The 20597-nt window shown below is 45.5% G+C and overlaps 1 protein-coding gene and 1 long non-coding RNA gene across 6 annotated transcripts; one reads left to right on the top strand and one right to left on the bottom strand.

The window, feature by feature from the left end:
- Positions 1 to 348: 348 nt before the first annotated feature.
- phrf1 (PHD and ring finger domains 1) lies at positions 349 to 16150 on the bottom strand. 5 transcript variants are annotated; one of them, XM_072698221.1, is made up of 19 exons: positions 14707 to 14799; positions 13913 to 13953; positions 13327 to 13446; positions 12773 to 12898; positions 11280 to 11467; positions 10827 to 10910; positions 10456 to 10592; positions 10278 to 10369; positions 9982 to 10148; positions 9389 to 9518; positions 9193 to 9296; positions 8913 to 9106; positions 8722 to 8832; positions 8439 to 8596; positions 5279 to 8359; positions 4437 to 4516; positions 2733 to 2930; positions 2484 to 2612; positions 349 to 2217 (listed from the first exon to the last, which is right to left on the bottom strand). In XM_072698221.1, the coding sequence occupies exons 3-19, from the start codon at positions 13418 to 13420 to the stop codon at positions 2059 to 2061; spliced, it is 5232 nt and encodes a 1743-aa protein (XP_072554322.1). In that variant the 5' UTR covers positions 13421 to 13446; positions 13913 to 13953; positions 14707 to 14799; the 3' UTR covers positions 349 to 2058. The 5 variants fall into 5 exon arrangements, with proteins under 5 accessions (XP_072554322.1, XP_072554324.1, XP_072554321.1 ...); XM_072698223.1 differs by lacking the exons at positions 13913 to 13953; positions 14707 to 14799 and adding an exon at positions 15894 to 16150; XM_072698220.1 differs by lacking the exon at positions 13913 to 13953 and having other exon boundaries at positions 14707 to 14814.
- A 521-nt stretch (positions 16151 to 16671) lies between these two features.
- LOC111859475 (uncharacterized) lies at positions 16672 to 17843 on the top strand. Its single transcript, XR_002841826.2, has 2 exons — positions 16672 to 16834; positions 17357 to 17843. It is a non-coding gene; the product is annotated as an uncharacterized lncRNA (long non-coding RNA).
- Positions 17844 to 20597: the final 2754 nt, after the last annotated feature.

Below are 20597 nucleotides of genomic sequence, written 5' to 3'. Positions count from 1 at the left end.
ACCTCAATGGCAGCAGATCCCACCAGCAATGGTCCAGCATCTAGTGGAGAGCCTTCCCAGAGAAGTACAGGCTGTTATAGCAACTAAGGGTCAGTCAGCTTCATATTAACGCCCTTGCATTATAGATACTTTATAGATACTTTATAGATACTTTATTGATCCCCGTGGGGAAATTGAGAGTGAGATCTTGGACAGACTGGTGTCCCAATACTTTTTATCCACATAGTGTAATTAATAGCATAATACTACATTATTTGTGTTCCCTCAAGGAACTTTTAATTATCAAATTTGATATGTGATAGATCGAAAGTAAATATGATATAAATAAATCGAAAGTAAAAGACGCACTTTCTCAGCAACTTTATTTTATTAAAGACATCCTCTAAGAAACGTATTTACAAACAGTTTAGTGGAAACCTTCAGTTCCTTGACAGTACAGTTAAATAAGGACAGTGACTCCGAGCAGCCCAGGGACAGTTCAGGGAGAATTTTCTCTAACCAACCCATTTCTTACAGCCATAACCTGCCTAAACAATTAACATGACTTGCATTTTAAACACTTTAAATCCGATAAATGAATACCCTAAATGAAAGAGATGAACCTTAAGTAATCTCCTCATGAAGACACATTCCCACATTCCTTAAGAGAGATAAGAAGCTCACCGACATCAGTACACCCTCTGTCACAAAATCACCGTTGGTGAGCTCTACAGTACTCAACACACATTTAGCTAACAATGTGCGTAAGGTGACGTGTGACCCGCAACATAAAACTGATCTAATTCTCAGCAGGACAGTCCCTTTAAATGACGAGAGCCTCGCATATAGCACACCAGCCCCCAAGCAGTCGACTCGCTGGAACGCAACCCGCACGGTGCAGTCTGAGCTCGGCCTATATAAATCCCCAGGAGGCGCCATGTTGTCATAGTGATGACCAGACTAATTTCTTTAATATCTTGGGAAAGCATCAACAACGGAGCCCCAGATCATACGAAATACTGTACAATATTCATTTAATAAAAGTGCAATGTTGACAAATAAAATTTCCCCCAAGAATTTAAAAATTGGAATAAAAGGAAAACTCCAGTTTTTCATGACTAAGGGGTTGCCATGGATACAGACAATGTCAGAGGTGGGGACCTATCGGCATGTTGGGGTTGTATGGCAATTTGATTCACAACCTCTTGCGGGTTGATCTCTGCATACCAGGATGAATCGATCTCTGTGTAAAGCTTTTTACCAAAAGAGATGTAATTGTGTTTGTGGGAAACAGCCAGACGTTGCCTTCAGCCCTGCTCCACGTTACTGGAGCATAATGCAGTGTATGGTTATAGGGGTATCTGGTGGTATGAGCTTTGTTAGTTTAGCTGCATTTCGGAGCCCATGAAATACAGAGAGATGTATCTGTGGGTAGACAGAATGGGAGCTCATTACAAACGCAGAGGGAGGAAGAGGAGGGGCTATTCATCAGAGCTGCTTTAAGATGCCATCTCAGTAGCCTCCATGAACAGCATTTCTGTTCAGTGAAACCCAGACTAGCGAGCTGTACCGCAACCCCTTCCCCCAGGCAGGCAGAGCAAACACAGCAGATCTCCGCTGCTGCCCTCAGCAGAGTGCTGACTCAGAATTTCTAAGCCCTTTAGTTTATACCATCACTATATAGTAAAGAAAACATCAAATAAAAATGGAAAAAAAGTGGGGCAAGCTACAGAGAAGGGATCAGGTTGTCCTTGGAAGACGGGGGTTGGGTTTGGGTCCTCCTTGGAAGATGGGACGGGGTTTTGGTCCTCCCAGGCAGAGAGGGGCGGAGACTGGGTCTTCCTGGCAGAGAGGGGCGGAGACTGGGTCTTCCCTGACAGAGAGGGGTGGAGACTGGGTCTTCCCTGGCAGAGAGGGGCGGAGACTGGGTCTTCCCTGGCAGAGAGGGGCGGAGACTGGGTCTTCCTGGCAGAGAGGGGCGGAGACTGGGTCTTCCCTGGCAGAGAGGGGCGGAGTTTCAGTCCTCCAGGGCAGAGAGGGCAGGGTTTCAGTCCTCCCCAGTAGACAGAGACCAGCTCCTCACGAGTTGCCAGTAGCCTTGCCGGTCACGGTCTCCTGGGCCTTCCCCTCTTCCCCATTCTTCTTGTGCTTCCTTGAATGCTTGTATTTGTCCACGTAGGCCTTCACAAGGTTGGCCACCTTGACTGGGTTAATCTCGCCACTCTTGCTGTGGCACACCTGTAAGCCAAAGACAGACTTAACACAGAATCGTTTATACGGGCCATCAAAGGTGTACATGTACAGCCCCTCCATCACTGACAGGAACACACACATGCTCATCAGTTTAGTAGGTTCCCTACGACAGCAGTTAGAAACCTAACTGGAGGAATCAACTGTACATCCATTACTAATGTGAGTCTGCCCTCCTCCTTTTAACTAAACCCTAAAAGACCCCGGACACACAGTGCCAGGTCACAAAGGCTCCTCAGAGCGGGTGTGGGCACCTTCTGAACGGCCTTCCGGAGGATCTCCTTGTATTCCTCCTTGGTGATGTCTCTCTTCTGGTAGAAAGGCTTTATGGCCAATTTCACTTCCTCCACGGCCCGTTCCTGCATATGAAGCTTCTTCATGTACTATAAGGGCAAGAGCGTCGAGCATGCAGTGGATAAGCCCTAGGTTAGACACTGGTCAGACATGGTCTTTACTGAAGAAGCCCACTCATTGATGGGGATCCCGCCATTTTGGGGACTCACCTTGTCTTTTCTGGATGCATCCTGGGCACCACCTTCTTTCCTGGATGCCGACTCTCCCTGGCTGGGCTGAGACTGGCCTGGCTGGGCCTCCGAGCCACAGGGGGCGCTGTGTGACACTGAACTGACGGTCACATTTTTAGGGAAGTGGGGAGCCAATTCCCAAACCGGGGCAGCAGGTTCAGCAGACTGACTGGAGTCCTGGGTGGGGGTCAAGGATTCAAATAAAGAACAACATTAAAAAGAAACTGATCAAAAGTATGCCGACCAGTGGCCGGCAAACACAAATCCTAATCAATTCAGCGGCTCTACACCTGCTAACCTTAGACAAGAGGCAATTTAAATGGAGTTAAACAGAAAGGAAATAAGAATAAGATGCTCAGTTTATAGTCAGCTATTGACAGACATCCCTGATTGTCACGTAGCATCAAGGCAGGGATATCTTTCGTAAAAACACGCATGGAGGCTGTATGGGGCAAGGGCGGGAAGCCACGAATTACGAGGCATGGAAATCGAAGGGGAATTACAGACGTCAAGCAAAACCAGTAGAACGCAAATAAGCCTCAATGCCACACAGATGCATTCCTCAAATTGGCCAATAGGTGCACCACAGATGACAAGGTGCCTGGATTTCAGCATCCACCTTTGAGGTACTGATGAATGACCTCAAATTCCACCACAAGACTACAAGCCCATGGAGCCAAACCTTCCCAACTCACATCCCTCCCACTGCAGAACAAAACTCAGCAGACGTCAGATAAATTCCTTACATTTACGATTCTATTTACCGACATAGGAACCCGGTTCCTAAATGTCAGCATCCTGCAAAACCTGAATGTCTGCATACCACAGCACAGAGAACACAGCTCCATTATTATACAGCTAACGTTAATGTCCTATTTTTAGCCAATTCGTCCTCATCAGTCCAGCACACGTTTGAATTCCTCACTCTAAAGCAGATGACCGAACCAGTTCAGGAAATGTGTCAGAGGAATAACCTAATCGATCAAAATATAAAACAAAGCCTCGCTAAGCATGCAGCTAAAGAGACTATGCCCAGGGATACCGGTATCCCTGAAAAGTTCCCTTTTGACAAGGCATCTTGGAGAATGCCCCAAAATTCCAAGGTGCCATTCTGAGCCAACTGAGCTTTGACTTTCATTTACGAAGAAAATACTCCGATATCACTTTCAGTTTCAGTCACATGGTTCCCGCTGGCCCGAGATGCCCCCGCCTACCCATGCTTTCTGTGGGTGTACCAAAAGCAACACTGCAATTTAACAGGAAACATCAGCATAAATAAATAAATAAATATCTGCTACCACCTTCTGCTTTGGTGATGTAATTACAGTTAAAAAGCAATCTGGGAAAAGAGGCGATGGTTTAGCATAGGGGTTATTATCTATATATATTATGTAATATAACAATTATTATCCAAGGGCCAAATTCCACCAGCAACACAAAGCCAAGGTCCAATGCATCAAGAAAAAAAAAAAAAAAAACCTGACAGTCGGGGGTCTCCCAACGATGAAATTTTCCAACCGGGGGGGGGAGGATCCCCGGTCAATAACATTTACAATAATTTGATTTGCCTTGATTTGTGGTGCTGGGGGGGGGGGGGCTAACTAGACAAACCAGACAGAAGTAAGCGGGTCAATGTGTGCCAGCTTGAAGCAGCTCCTGGGAGGTCATGTGACTACGCCATACCTGGGTCACAGCTTGGTTGGATCCGGGGGCCCTCTTGGATGCTTCTCGGCTGCTTTGCAGCAGTCTAAACTGAGAAAGTTCTGCAAAGATTAAAAAAGAAAAAAGAAAAAAGAAAAAAACAAGGCTGATGTCAGAAAATTCCATTGTGCAGATTTTCCTGTAGGAATTCCTGCCATGCTCAAATTGTTTAATGAAACCAAGAATGAACTAGCAAGTAAAAGCAGCCAAACTGAGTGATGTAACTACCACCCAAAAGGTTTAAACATTTACTACTTGTCTTTAAGTGTCTCCTGGTTTGATAAAGTCATTTCCTCATATCATGACTGGCATCCACCCGCCTTTTATCCAGCTTGGAGTAAACAGCCATGCTGACAACTCTGGGTAGGATTTAAATCCCAAGTATAAACTGCCTTTTACATAAACCATCAGTCTTCCCCTGCTGTTTGTTCCGACTTACACTTTTGTTTTTTTTTCCCCAGATATACTTTGGCAATTCCCAGGACACTTTAAAATGGACAGGATATGCAAATCTCCCAAAATTTGCATCTCTGTACCTTCATTTGATTGCAACGTCAAAACAACCTACTCGCTGATACCTAGGCCTCACCACGGGACTTTAAACAAACTACCCCCACCTTCATTTCTCCATCTGGTTCAAAGGTCCAATAATTTCAGAAAATACAAATACTAGAATAGCTGGTAGCAAGTTCCTGAATTAGGACAGGCCCTTGGTCACCCAAAACTGGAATGCAGCTGTTTAAATATTGACACTTCTTCAATGAGTGTTTAATGGGCGTTTCATATCTTTCGCCAACATTGGTGGGTACACAATCCTTACTCACTTCCAGATTTCTCAGCGACGGGCTTATCAGCCTCCTTAAGGTTCCACGTCACCCTCTTCACTGATTGTTTGGACCTGCTGCCAACCACCATAGAAAGGGGGTCTGTCGTGACTTTGACAGTGGGCGTGTCCTCCTCCTTGCCCTGACAGACGGACGTCAGTCCTTCCTTTTTCACTGCAGTACACTCCCCCCATTCAAATAAGGACTCATCTTCCTGCTTGACTGGAGGAAGCTGCCCCAGGCTGACCATAAATGTCCCTTCTGTCTTGGTCGCTGACAGGTCCTCCTGCTGAACTAAAGACTGTCTACCTGATTCAACCTCAGACAATTCTTGTTTGGCCACAGACGTGCCATAAAACACGGTGCTCATCTCGTGACCCCCAGCCTCTGGATCTGCTGCTCTCTCACGCTTCATAGAAGTCAGACTGTTCAGGATACGACCTACATTGGCGATGTCATCTGCTGACAATGCCTCTAGTTTGACTGAACCCAATGTGTGCTGCAACTCTAGGCCTGTTTTAGAGCCATTTTCAGCTAAAGTGCTACCTGCTACCCCCATGTGACAGCCTGTCACTGCAGGCTGGCTAGGGCCAGAGAGGAGAACTTGAGTTATGTTGTGGGATGACAAATGTGCAAACTCCTCTGCCCAGACAGATTCAGTTTTGATCTGCTTTTGCAGATCCACACCTGCCGTGGACGCCATCATGGCAGCATCTTGACTCAACTCGCAGGCCACCCCATAATGAGAGGGAGATGACTCCTGTTTGATCTCTACAGGCTTCTCCACTTTTGCTTTTTTTGGCTGGTTTGCACCCTCAGTCAAGCAGGGGGTGGCAGGTTTCTCTGAGCTTTTAGGACATCTTAAGTCTTCAACCTTCTCTATCGAAATGGGTGATTCCTCTTTAATTTCATGTGGGTCTTTCAATCTACCAAACAGGTCAGGAGAGAGACCAACTCCTTTGATCTCTTTGTGCTCTTGTGGTTCTGCTGGCATGTTAAAAGAAGCAGTCTTTTCCTCTTTGACCATACTGAGATGACCACCATCTTCATCTGCCACTTCTTCCTTCATAATGTCCGTAGATGCTTTAATTTCCCTGCTCAAAGAGGCATATGATTCCACCTTGATCTCCTTGGCTTCCTTCTCCTCAGGCACTGCTTCTGAAAGTACCAGAGTTCCCTGAGAGCTCTTCTGTGTGGACTGAGAGCTGTTTGATGGACAGACATCAGCCTTCTTCTCTCTGGACCATGACCTGGATCTTGGACACTTGCCGTCCTTTGACCGTGACCCGACCCCTTCTTTTGACTTGGTGGTAGGATGAGCCATCATCCGGTCTTTCCTTCGCTCTCTGGACCTAGACCGGGATCTGGACCTTGACCGTGACCGGGAATGACCTCGCCGCTTCTCCTTTGATACTTTCTGCCTGCCGTCTTTTTGCTCACGGCTGTCTCGTCTGTGATTCCTTCTCCTGGATCGGTCCCCACTACCAGAGCGAGACCGCCTCCGGTCTCTTGACTGTGACCGCCTCCATTTTCTCCTGGACCTCTCCTCATCCTCCGACATGCTGTCAGAAGAGAATGTGCCCCCCCTCCTGCCCCGTGAATGCGAGTACTGTGGTCTTCTCTCCCCGCTGCTCCTCCGAGTTGCTTTCCTGCAGCTGGTTTCAGGGCTGCTTGAGGCAGAGCTGGTGTCCCTAGCCGTTCTCCCCTGCTTCAAGTCACGATTTTGCTTTGCACTCACTCTCAATGGTGACCTGGACCTTGTCCGAGAACGCCGGCCATCTGGCCCAGATGGTTCTGGTTTAACATTCATCTCGCTGTGGTCACTGGAAGCTGAGCTTGAGTGTGTGGATGTCTGAGGCAACTTCATTGCAGCCTGGCCTGATACTCCCTCCTTGCAGACCCGACACTCCGGATTGTCACCTGTGTCCCTCTCCTTCCGTTGAGATAAACTCAGAGGACCAGTGTTCACCTCCTCAGGCTTACAAACTTCTGGCAAACTGTCCCTCTGGGTGCAATCCAGATTCTCCTCACCCTCCTCCCCATCTCCCAGGCACTCATCCGTCCCTGCCATGCCAGGCTCGGTTTTAACCTCGGAGTCTGAGCTGGAACACGGCGGCTGCAAGCCATCCGATCTCCCCGGTGGGGAGGCCTCATTCTCAGACGCATTGTCAGGGGAGTCCGAGTCAGAGCCCGTGGGCTCAAAGGGGTCATAAATCTCGTTCTTGCCCTGCTTTTCATCTCCCTTTCCCCGTGATGACAGCAGCATCCTCTTGCTCTCGCAGAGCTTCTTCCATGGCTCGCTGGCTGCCTGCCCGCCCGGGGAGCCCTGTGCCGTGGTGAGGCCCAGTCGCCTTGCATGCCATGGATTTCCACTACTGCTGATGCGGAAACTCACAGTAGAAGGGCCGGGGTTGCTGGGCAGCGGACCAGAGACTGCTGACGCGGCTCCTGGTTCACTAGGCCTCTGCCTAGTACTGCCACTACTGCTACCCTTATCCCGCTCACTCCCGGACGTGCCCTGGCCTGTGGTCTGCTGTCGGACCCTGTGGCTGGTCAGGATGTTAGTGCCGGAGTCTGGGATTCCCACTAGGCCAGTACCGCTGCTGTTTGCACCTGTGGTACCACTAGGGGTCCCCCTTTTGATCTTTGGTATCCGTGGCAGGCCAGAAATATCCATCCACACAGGTTTGGGTGGGGGCTTATTGACCAGCGGTGATGCAGAGTCCTTAGTCATAGAGGCAGAAACGCAGGGGGCGAGGCCGCTAACATCCTGGCTTCTGAGGCTGGGTTCTGAACATCTTTGGTGGTCTGCGTGACCTCCTAGGGGAACGCGAGACCCCCCGGGAAGGGCAGGATGCCTTTGGGGAGTGAAACTTGACGGCTGGGGGGACGTCGGTGTTGAGGGGCTGGGGAAACTGAATGGTGGTGATGGTCTGGCAGGAAAACCAGAGGAGAGCCCACCCTCCCCACTTGAGTTAAAGGCACTTGATCCTGAGCTTGCCGATGCCCCGATGCGGATCTCGGCTCCAGACTCGCACGCCGCTCCACTGGGAATTCTGCTCTTTGGTGACGAAATCGTGACTGCGGGGAGAGAGAGAAAAAGATATTTGGCGAGGGTGTGATAGCGAGGGCGGCACCGGAGCGTCACGGGGAAGCCTACCTGGCTTGATGGCCTTCAGCGAGCCGTCCCGGCTGATGACGATTTCCGAACTGTCCATCATCAGGATGCTCTGACCGGTCAAGATGCTGCCCAGCAGGTCAGGCACAGGGGCAGCTTCCGCCACCGCCTCCGTCTCGGGAATAATCCCAAGCCCTTGCCTGCAAAATTCAAAATACACTCTCATGCATCCTTGACTTGCACTGACCATCACCGTCAATATCCCCGACTGTGTCAGGTCAATGTGACAGAGCAGACTGAGGTATAAGGACAGCGTGAGGCTCACCGGTGAAGGCCGGTGGGTACGGGCCGTGCCACAGGCTGGTGGGAGCGGAGAGCAGAGCGGGACAGCCCGGGCCTCTTGGCATCTGGTCGCTGAGATGGCCCCGGCTCGTCCCTTTGCAATGACATGGATGTCATGATGCTGAGCGTGGCCGGCACGCCAAGCAAGCCCTGCTCCGACGGCACACTGCTTACCCTTCATCAAAGGGGTCCAAGTCAAACGGGTCTCCATACACAGACAGGGAGGCGGCGCCGATGTCGGCGCGCATGCTGCCCAAGCTCTGCTCGGCGGGTCGGTACACATCCGGGATGGAGGAACTGCGCCCCTGCCGGGTGATTCCTAGGTTCCTGGCCAGGCGAGAGCGGCTTGTCGCCGCCTTTCTCACCACCTTGGGGACACAGGACCAAAGGGGGTGCTACAATACCATGCTTCCAGGAAAAAGGAGAGTGGCAAGGGCCAGAGACGGGCATCCACCTGTTTCCTCCTAGATCTAGGCCTCCTGACACGACGCCTTCGCTTCTTGCCGCTCTTCTCTGACGGCCCCTTCGCCTTATTTCTTGTGGCTCGCCGTCGCTTCGCTGGCCAAACAGAAAACAAGCCCATGTGATGTCTCACTGCTGCTCTGATTGGCCCACTACCCCAGCGACCAATTTCCCTTTGGCTGGCCTACCTGCCCTGCGTCTCCTGGTCCTCGCACGTGGTGCTAGGTCTCTCACGTATTCAGCGGTGTTCAGCCCCGCTACCACCGCCTCGATGGCCGTGTCCAGCCATGTGGACCGGGCCAGGTATCCGGGTACCTGCTGTAGGCCCAACAAAACCCCCATCCTATTAAAAAAAATGTCCTCTTCAGCCCTTTGGCCAAACTAAAAATGTGCATTCACAAGCCTCAGAAGTTCAAACATGGGAGACAATGTTTATGAAATGCAATCATGTTTAAAAATGTAACCTGACTGCTTTAAATTAACAAAAAATAAGAGTCCTGTAATTAAAAATGGCTGTGTGGCCTGACTGCAGCACTCAAAAGTATACAACAAAATACACGCAATGTCTTTCCACTAAACACCGTTCTTGACACTTTAATTCTGCACTGCAGCATTCAGAGACTGGCCAGAGACGGCTCTAATTAAAGCTCAGTGCTGAGTATGTCAGACCTGTCCCGCAGTTAGTGCTCGCTCCAGTTTATCGCTACTTAGCCAGTCTCAATTGTGAATAATGTTTGGTGCCTAGCTACATCAATCAGGACCGAGCACACCTCAAACACACCTGGATGCCGCGTGCTTGCGAGATACGGTTCCTGTTGACGGTGGCGCGGACCCTCTCGCTCTGCCATGTACGGGCGATGGCACGCGTGGGGCGGGCACTGGAGGACCGGCTGCTGTCGACAACCAGGGCCATCACCGCACCCTCTCTCACCTCGTCCCCAGAGCCACCTGGAACACAAACACAGACCTTAAAACTCCTGTCCAACGTGACTCTCTCCAGATAGCTCGTAGGTACCCGGCCCTGTTGGACAGTACCACATCCGCCATCTTGCTTTCGGCACTATCCATCTTATTCACCTGTGCTGGAGTTGCTGGCCGCACATGCCGGGCAGAACCACTCCTCCACGGGGACCGCGCTGAGTGGGGGGGTGAGGCACTCCATGTGATAACTGCAAAGCATGCATGAAGATTGAGCTCCGTTCGTTTGTGCCTCTCCAAACGGCACACCCCATGCTGGCCCGTTGATCCAACTCACCCCATGTCACAGCCGTCGCACAGAAGCAGACGGTCCTCACGGTCACTCTGCCCGCAAACCTCGCAGTTGGTCTGGTCCAGGTCCGGATTCAGCTCAGGTTCTTCCACAGCTGCCCTCGCAGGCTTTGGTACGGAGATCTGACCGCGGAGACTGGCACTTAACCTCCAAAATCCTGCTTCCCTCCCATTTAATGACTTAAGCTCATTAACGTTACCGCCCCGCCCCCTTCCATTGGGACGATCACCGATTCATTCTGAGCGTTAGTATCCTTATTTCACACAAATCCCAAGAAGGTTCCAACCATCATGTCCCTAGGGTGCTGAAAGCCAGAATGGGCAGAAGAGAAGAGCAGAGCTGCAAAAACTTCTTACCGTCTTCTGAACTTCCCCCCCGTAACACTTCCGCAGGTAGATGCTCTTGAAAATGATCCTATCCACTGGACAGGAGCTCGCATTCTAGTTGATAGACACAGCACAGAAGCACAAATTACAACCTAAAGTCTCGGGTTTGTGTCTGTGAACAAGTTTAGCCATTCTGTACGGACAGCAGAATGCAATGGAAAAAAACAAGGGCATCCCAATAACATAATGCAATTTTAAAAGTAAAGTGCAAGAACATTTTGTCTATCATCTGTTACTGAGTTCCGGTGGTTAGTGATGATTCTCTTAAAAGCCGTAAAACTGGTGGCAAAGGGAATTTCTCACTACTGTCGCCATTGTTACACATGTGAAGGATTTCTTCATAAACGCCGCCTGTAATTTCCCTTTAAGAACTGGTTACTTGGGGATCCTGGGGAAATTTTCAGGTGCAGGCGGAAAAGTTACCATAGCCCACTCCATGATGCAGTCAAGGCAGAAGTAATGCTCGCAGGTATCAGGCGTGGCTACCAGCTGCTGCTGGAACGAGTTCAGACAGATGGGGCATTTCTCCGTGTCCTCATCTGAACTGAGGTCCGGCCCACCGGCTGCTCCGCCGGCACCCTCTGGAACCTTCCCAGAATCCTCCTCACCATCTTCACAAAGAGGCACAAGTTAAATACCTAACAACAAGAGCAATACACCCAAGCAGTAGTGGTGGGCGGATCGATCCAAGTATCGATAATATCGATAATAATGTTGGTATTGATATTGATCAATACCAATTTAATAAGCTCGATACTTTAGTTTCAATCTCTCTCCTGAATGCACTGCGGCTGTCTGTGGAAGCGATCTTGATTTCCATTGCTGCTCCCGGCTGTGACAGTGCGGCGCAGGCTTCGCTCCTCCTCCCTCGTGTGTTGATGTTGTACCGTCACGTGACTCAGCGGCGCCAGGCAAGCAAACAGGCGCGCGCGCGCACACACACACACACACACATAACGCAGAGCGTAAGAAATTAAGGCAGAGAGAAAGAAGAGTGCTGTGTGGCTTTATTTTCAAGCCAAAGATCAATTAATGGCATGCAGTATTATTTGTAAAAAGGCTGTCAAATCACGGTAATATAACTAATTTATACAAGCATATGAGAAAACATTCAAAAGAAAATGCAGAGCCACAGAAACGGAGAGAGGAGGTGAAAAATATTTCTTTGAGCGTGTTTACACTTTATTGTATTTTTTTTAATTGTACTTTGTTCATTGCATTTTATTTAAAAAAAAAAATTCCCAAAGCCGGTTCTCAAATTTTGTGCACTTTTAAGAAAAATAAAATTTGTGTTACTTGTGTTTTTTATTAATAAAGTATTTATTTACTTGTAAATTTTGCCCAAATTCTGCTCTCAGTTTTAACTAATTAATAAAAAGATCATAAAAACATTTAAAGGTAATGAAAATTTATTCAGCATTAGCAATTTGATGATGCATCCACGATAATTATTAAAAAGTATCGATATCGGTATCAATATCGCGATACTTGCCCTGCATTTACTTGGTATTGGATCGATACCAAATCTATTGCACACCACTATCAAGCAGACTGCAAAGAGCAATATTATAGTTTATATGTAAACAGAGATTATGCCTGTTTAGATTGTAGAATGGCAATTTAACTTAATTATATTTATTTCCTGCATATCATTATTTGTATCTGTGTGCTTTGTGTCCCTTTACTGCTGTATGCAAAAGAATTTCTCCCTGGGATGAATTAAGTACATCTTATTTAACATGAACTACAGCACTGCAAATACTCTGATGTTTATCGTCATTATTATATAACTACAGCAGAAGCTATCAAAGCAGAATGACGGCAAGTGGACTGGGAATTACTAAAACACAGAGTCTTTGGCCAAAATGCCTCCAGGGGGCACATCCACAAACAAGAAGCAAAAGGTGTTCCCTCACCGCAGCTGTCGTTTGAGTAATCTTCCTCGCCGTCTTCCTCATCGCCTGACTCTTCATCCATGTCTCCTTCCTCACTGCCGTTCTCACTCTCCTCCGAGTTGTCCCCCCCCTCGTCAGTGGCATCCTCTGGGGGTGGAAGCACAAGAACAAGAATATTATTTTTACTCTTGGGAACAATGGTTCCTAAAGGACAAAGCATATTAGGGGGCAAAATAATGGGGGCTAGAGATTATATTAAATTCCTCCAGTGAAACATATGTAGGGGGGAGCTTAAAAGAGTACAAATCAGAGACATGGTTAACTTGGAAGCTTATTAATAATATTAATAATAATCAAAATGTCCATCCACCTCCCAGGACTGATCTCAGGAATCACGCTGTAAGATTACAGTGTTAAACTGCGATACTGGGAAAACCTGACATGACAGGTAAGTTACCCAATCAACAATTCAAACCAGGATCATGGAAAATAATAAAAAGAGCACCCCCCCCCACCACCACCACCACCACCACCACCACCACCACCTTGACATCATATCCTCCATATCTTCTCACCTTCATCAGTCATGATGGCAGAACCAAGCCTTTTCCCTTTGCCGTGGGATGCATTCCTATTGATCAGCTCATCCTGGCTGTCCTCCTCATCCATCGCTAACCATCAGAAAGCCACAAAAACTGCATGGGGGGGGGGGACAGCAGAGAGGAGGACACTTCACCCTTCAGCCAGGAAACAGTGGAACTGAGAAAGCACATTTCACCACGATAAGACACAACCCGTGCATGTCCTGCAATCCTCACCGATTCATGGCCAGTCAGCCTCCTTTTACCGTAGACATAAAACTTTAACATAACATAACCAATTCACAATTAACATCAACTGAAATCATTTCTATTAGAAAAACAAAAAAAGACGGTACTATTAAAATGTAGACCATCATTTTAAACACCCATTTCAGCATATGTAAATAATCGAACATTTTAATTTGTAGCAGATTCAATGGTTTTTGTTTCTTAGAGCTTTTACCCGAGTCTTTAATTATTAAATCTATTAAGTTATATGGCTGACTTAAATATACTGCAGTAATAAACGTTATTTTCCATTCCTGCTTAGTACGATAGAGTAAAAAAAAGAATCTCCTACCGTTACTAGAGTTGTACAATATTTCAGCAAAACAACCGCAACTGCAATCACATATAAACCAATGCCTTTATATAACGATGTAAAAAACATTAAGAAATTCAATTACAAAAATCACTTACACAACACATGAAAATCATATTGTCACGTTTGACAGTAAGCAAAACATGTCTTTAAAACCAAATGCAAGTCGAAAAGAAGAGCCCTTTCTGCAGCGATACTCCTGCATGACCGTCTCTGCGGGGCAGGTGTCCGAGCTCGACCCCCGACCGCAATCAAGAGGTTGTGGGTCCGGGTTAGTAAATACTCGGCCCAATGACAGTCGGTGTATCGCTCCAGCATGCACGGCTCTTTATCATTGCTTGTTATGTTTTTTGTTAGTTTTTGTGTAGTTTCCCTATCTGTGTGCAGCCGTCGCATGCAGCCATGAGACGCCGCCTTGTTGACCAGTCTTCTCCATATCTCGTTATTAAAGTCATTGCCTACAGCGCTACCACGCACGAAAAGGGACAGTAAATGTATTCGTGTACATGCTTCATTTTTGGCGCATGCTCGGATCCCATATATGATTTATATATATATATATATATGTAAACATATAACTGGTCGAATCGGGCCTCTTTCAGACCAGCCAGTACCTCCTTTAAGAAAAGCTGGCTAGCTTATTGCTAAAGACGGATATATGTTTTACCAAACACAAGCGCATCTATACGCCTTTTCTGCGATGTTACCAAATGCTCCAGCATTCTTCGCAGCTGGCTGATAATTTGTACGCCCAGATCGTGTCGATCACCTACCCTAAACGGCTGCGTGAAGCTTAACTTAGTCAATTTCTGGCGTCCACGATTAGCGCATTTGAGTGACAGTACCGGCTGGACTCACGGGCGGAAGTGACCGGCGGGCTGAATTCGTTGTAACACATTTAAAGTGACAGTACCCGCACGCCCAGAAGGCACTGTGACCCCCCCCCCAACTCCCCCAGTAATAACTAAAATACCATATTCCTTTAAGTTTGATATGTATCAGAAGCAGCTGCTGTGTAGACAGAGACGATTCTAGGGACACTGGAGGCCATAGGCAAGAAACTCTATGGGGCCCTCCAACACACCCCGCCTAACATGGTAATATACTGTATGTGATCATTATTTTACCGTGAAGCGTAAATTAATAATATCAACAAAGAGAATTTAATAATAACAATGCCTTTATTTTCACTTTACTTGGAAAAACAGCATACACAATTAAACTAGATTTGTCGGTGCAATTTACAATGTTATCGGCCCAGCTCGGGGTCCCCATGAAGTCAATTGTCTTGTCCCTATGGATCTGTCTGCAAAGATTAAATTATGAAACAAATGATTTTGAAATAACTAATTAGTAAAAATGTATTGCCATGTAAAACATACTTGCTTCTTTAAAAAATCATTATTGTAAAATGTTTTATCATTATGAGCCACCACTGATATCTTTTAAAAGTTGTCAGTAATCAATAAATGAACAATACATCGCTATCTTAATATCAACAAAGATGAAAACTGCATATTTTGACTACAGACTTGAATCTGCTCTCTACGCCAGAGACATATGGGTCCCAAAGAAGGATTGCATTGCAAAAACCCAGCAAAGTTTATGATAAAGCTGTGGTCCAAATCATATTTTTGAACTGCATTTTAGCGACCGGTACGGATTTTGCAACCAAAACGTCAATCACGACCGGGAAATGTTTGTGTAAATATAAATTAAAGTATAGTATTGTTTTCCACAAACTATACATGCGCGATTTTAACACATACAGTAAATGTGACGTTAATAACCATTATTGTGTCACATATCTCTTAGGTCCTGCCCCCCAACCGAAAAAAAACGCAGAATGGAGAAGGCGGAGTGTTAGTTATTTCACTTGTGAAACAGGACAAACAACGAATGAAAAATTTTAATTCAATCAATAAGACGACAAAGGAAGTAAAAGTATATATTAACTCACCAGTGATGGGTCTTTGATAAATTTCGAATATGTATTTATATTATTATATAATACTGATTAACGATACGTGGTGTGTCGTCAATATATTTGTCCAACCAATTCAAATAGATATATGAAACTTAAGTAGTTTAAACTTCACTAATTTTGTAAAGGGCTCTTTTTGTGTACTTTCTTTTTCGCTTTATTGTTGCCATGACGACAGGGTACTTTAGGACGTATCGTGGAACGTTCATACTGTATAATAGTACCAGATATCCCTCCCCCCCCCAACCCCCTGTGCTGTCATGCAGCATCCTCCGTACGTGCACATCGACACTAGCCTCATGGCAACACCGTACACAAGTGTACAAGAGTTCAACCACTTTGCGCATCGCGGGTAGAGCTTTCGTTTTTCAGAATGCGTATCATAACATTATCTAGAGACTGTGATCAATAATATTGCATAAGAATGCTATTTTAAAATAAAATAAATGAAATGCAACCGCGGCATAAATAACAAAATACGAAAAGCATAAAATGGATTTCATGTAATGGTTCCGTCCTAAAGTAAGACGTGCAAAAATGAACGCGCCGCACCCCAACTATAACTCAAGAAAATCCACCGAACACATTGGCGGTATATAATACGCCCCTCAAAGATTGTAACACAATAGGAGTCCTTATTGGGCGGGTTTTGGGACACATATTTGGCTGCTCATTGGCTGTATAAAATGCCAGTTACTGTTTAATTTGCATATCCAGGTCAGGTTGCAGATGCAGAGGCGTGGGCTGGGTTGGATTAGTGTAACTGAGCTGAACTTCTGCGATAGCAAGCATAGCTCAAATTCAACTTTGTAAAAAATATTCTTTTGCTTTTCGTGGATAATTAATGTATAATTTAATTCCAGTTAAATCTTTAGTTTTCTTTTCCAAAGACCAATGAACTGCAAGTTATGAGACCGGTAAGTATCAATAGGAGCTAGTAATTCATATATTAATGAGATTTATAGATATTTTAAAATACTCATAAGTAATTCAGTGATGTGTATCAGTTTAATCGATAGAGTAAGAGCAATATAAATAAGTAACTCGTTTAAAAATTGTTTTGTTGAAATGTGCTTATTGTGACAGCAATGTTCACAACCTTAAAGTCTAATATGACATTTTAAATATACTTTGAACTACATGTACCTTATATAAGTTTGCGTATGAGTTTTCATATCGATGTATCATCTACGTTTTGGAGGAAAGTGTTGAGTGACACATTTTGTCAATTTAAAGACGCAAAAAGATTCGCCATTTATCTTTTTTGCACAATGTAATACGATAATAATAATAATAATAATTATTATTATTATTATCGTTAATGTTATTATTATTATTATTGATGTGATAGTACGTATATATTTGGTGATAGTACGTTTTTGTTATTATTGGTGTCCTTGTTGTTGATCTCCTTTTATTTTTATATGGGTCTCGTACAGTAAGGCACATTGAATTTCCAGAAGCAGGTAAGCCACTGACTAACGCACATTGCGCCCGTTCTTACTTCCACTGTGCGTGTGACAGCGGCTAACCAGCTTTTTGGGGTATCGGTCAGTCCGCCAGCGTGCGGCCCCAGATGCACTCGTCCCCGCGTAAAGTGAAGCTGCCGCCCTGCCCGACACCTTACATGCCTCGTCCGACGAGGAAAAGAAAACGTTCCAGTCTTGGGGGAAAAGATCAATCCGTCTTTATTGACTCTGGTGATATTTTATACCCTGAGACTGTTCCACTAGGGCCATTTAAAACAGCAGTGGATTTGTTGTAATATGTTGCTGTTAAGCATTCCCCAACATTTCTTTATTTATTGACCATATATTTAAAATATATCTCTGTATTATTTAAATACATGTTGACTTCTGTTGCCATTTTGGCTGTTGTATGTCTAGTGTTTCAGTGCTTGAAATAAAGTGGTATTATTTGGTTTCATTTTGACGTGACCGTTTTACAGGTTTCTGGCTACATTTATCGCTGAATGCGGCCATGCTAAGTGAAAGATGCCTGGTGGCGCTTCTTTCGTTGTAGCGTTTCAGCTTGCTGGCAATCGGAGGGTTAAAGCAGTGGAGGCGCGGCTCGTAGCTCCGCCTCGCCTCGCCGTCCGCCCGCTCCGTATCAGGCGGCGTCCGCGTCCATCTCCATTCATAAATGTCCATCATTTTTTCAGCACGCGTGTTAAACCTATCGATTATAAAAGCGTATTATATTATCAGATGTGTTCGGAGCGTGGGGGACGAATTATGTTTTCAGGCAATTATATATATAGTGCCCATGTTTTATTGAAAAGGACCTGTTTAATAAATTTAAATCTGAAATTTAGAAACTGAATTCGTTTTCTGCACTGGCCTGGGCATGGATTATCCTGGTAGCAATAGTATCAACTTTACTTGAGTTTTAGCATCCTCTTAATCTTCTAGAATAATAAAACGAGATTTATTACAACATTTAGAATATACCGTCCTTTGAGTAATAGGCTAATTGCGGCAACTGACGGTCGAAAGTCAGCTCAATTTAAATTAACCATAAATTGAGAGCTTTGAACAACGTAATATGCACAAATGTGTAGAGAAACATTAAAATCATGCGCATATGTTTCTCTCCCTCTTTAAGCAAGTTTTGTTGTAATATGTATGCAGTCGTATAATTTTACGGGGTAAAAGTCTTGCTGCTTCAATAGTCGAACTAGCCTATTATGTGAGAGTTGCTTAACAGGTGCTTTTTTATCAGAAGAATCGATTTGACAGCCTTACAGAATGCACATCTCTGCACAGCTGGTTATGATGAAAAAATAAATGAATCACGTCTCGGTTTAATCACATTTCCCAAATCTAGTGTCGTAAGGTACCTCGCGGGACATGAACCCATGACTTTGAAATGATACTCGCGGCATGAAACACCGTTTCCCCTTTTGTTGTGTCTTGATTTAGCAAATTAAAAGACCTGCATATCAGCTTTCCTGCTGGTCTCACCCCTCCATCCGAACCGCCCTCCCCCCTTCCTCCCCAGGACAGTCTAGTCGTTAAGCTTTTTGTCTTGTTTTCCACCTTAAATATCTGTCGCCCACAAGCGTGTAAATGAACAGCTTATGCAAGTCAATGCACCAGTCACTGTACTTTAGCGATTAAAGATTTTCTAGCTGAAGTACGGTCTTTTTCTCTGTATACTGCCGTTCGGTTATGATGTCAGTCTTGTTTTCTGCAAAGTCCTGGAAAAAGCAAGCTAATCTGGCATTCCTAAACCTCCTCCTGTGTACTGTGCATGCATTAGACACTCTTCTGAGCAGGACAGATGTCAGTGTAGGGTTGTTATGATCCATTAGGGGATTTTACAAAGATTACATTCTGTGATTGCTTTTCAAGGATGCATCCATCTTGGGTTGTTTTTGTCAGATACGTGTATGCACATGTACAAGCGTTTTAATAGGGGTTCAAATATTTAGTGGCTACACTTCTCTGTGGTAGTTAGGAATACTTCAGTAATTTTGGCCACAGGCCCACAAATTGAAGTTGCCTTCAGTCCAGCTGAGATTTTGGGATTATCTCATCCAGTAGAGCCAGACTATCCCCAGCCTTCTTAGCTATAATCCCATTTCATATCATCAATCGCGGCGTCAGACCTCTGTGACCTGAGCCCTTACTTGAGACAAAGGTGTGCCTTGGTGCATGTCAAAGCGTGTCCAAGACAGTACTCCTCTATGTCATATGATTTAGCACGGAAAAACAATTTATGTAAAGGGATTAGTGATATCATTTGATGCCCAGTGATTCTCTGGTATGGGCTGCAGGCTTCCTGTGACGCTTTACTGAGGAAGTAGTTGGAAGATGGATCGATTAGTGTTGTGATGGGGGATTATGCAGGTGACAACATGGATTTGCTCAGATGCTTCAGCGTTGCTTCGGCAGGTTGTAAGTTTGTGTTGAGATGTGTGTCTCCTTCCTCCCCTCTAATCCTGGACCCAGTCTGCTCATTGAATCTGACTTTTTTGTTTACTTTTTTATACGATTTAGTTTTCCCTTTTTTATGTAGCCATCTAATCCCCACCCCCATAATGAACATGATGCTTCTGTCCTGAACCTGAGCCAGCATAAGTGTGTTAATATCTGCTAATATCTGCTTCCGCTATATGCGCAGAGATTTTACTGCTGAGGGCCGGACTCTTCCTAAATAAATATTTGCTGTTTGTGTGCCTGTCAGCTGGCATGCTTCCTAGTTGGTTTGCACGTCGATCTTTTCATTTGTCAAGTTAATTTATTCCTATAAACAGGGAAAAAACATAACTTCATGTTAACGTTTAACTTCCCTGAATCATGCTGGAAGGGAAACACAGGCTTCCCAGAGCAGGTTAAACAGCCAAGGGGCTGCGTGTACTGCTCACCTGCTAGTTCACCAAGTCTCTCCACTCTCCCCCCACCTCTGGTCAACAGGGTGTGACGTTCAGGGATGAAGTGATGATCTTACCAGCAAGCAATTCGCACAACACAGCTAAGTCTATTTATAGAGCTGATATCCCCATGGGTTTTAACAAACAACACTAACTAAACTAACTAACTCCATGGTACTATGAATACATGGCAGAGTTTGAATGCATTTTGAAACAAAACATGGACAAAAGTTTGTAGCACCTGTTATTAAAGTATATAAATAAAAAAAATCCTACTGTGAGTCGAAATGACTAATATTCTTTGT

The sequence above is a fragment of the Paramormyrops kingsleyae genome, chromosome 13 (assembly GCF_048594095.1).
Source record: "Paramormyrops kingsleyae isolate MSU_618 chromosome 13, PKINGS_0.4, whole genome shotgun sequence".
NCBI classification, from domain to species: domain Eukaryota; kingdom Metazoa; phylum Chordata; class Actinopteri; order Osteoglossiformes; family Mormyridae; genus Paramormyrops; species Paramormyrops kingsleyae.
This window is presented reverse-complemented; position numbering and strand designations above follow the sequence as displayed.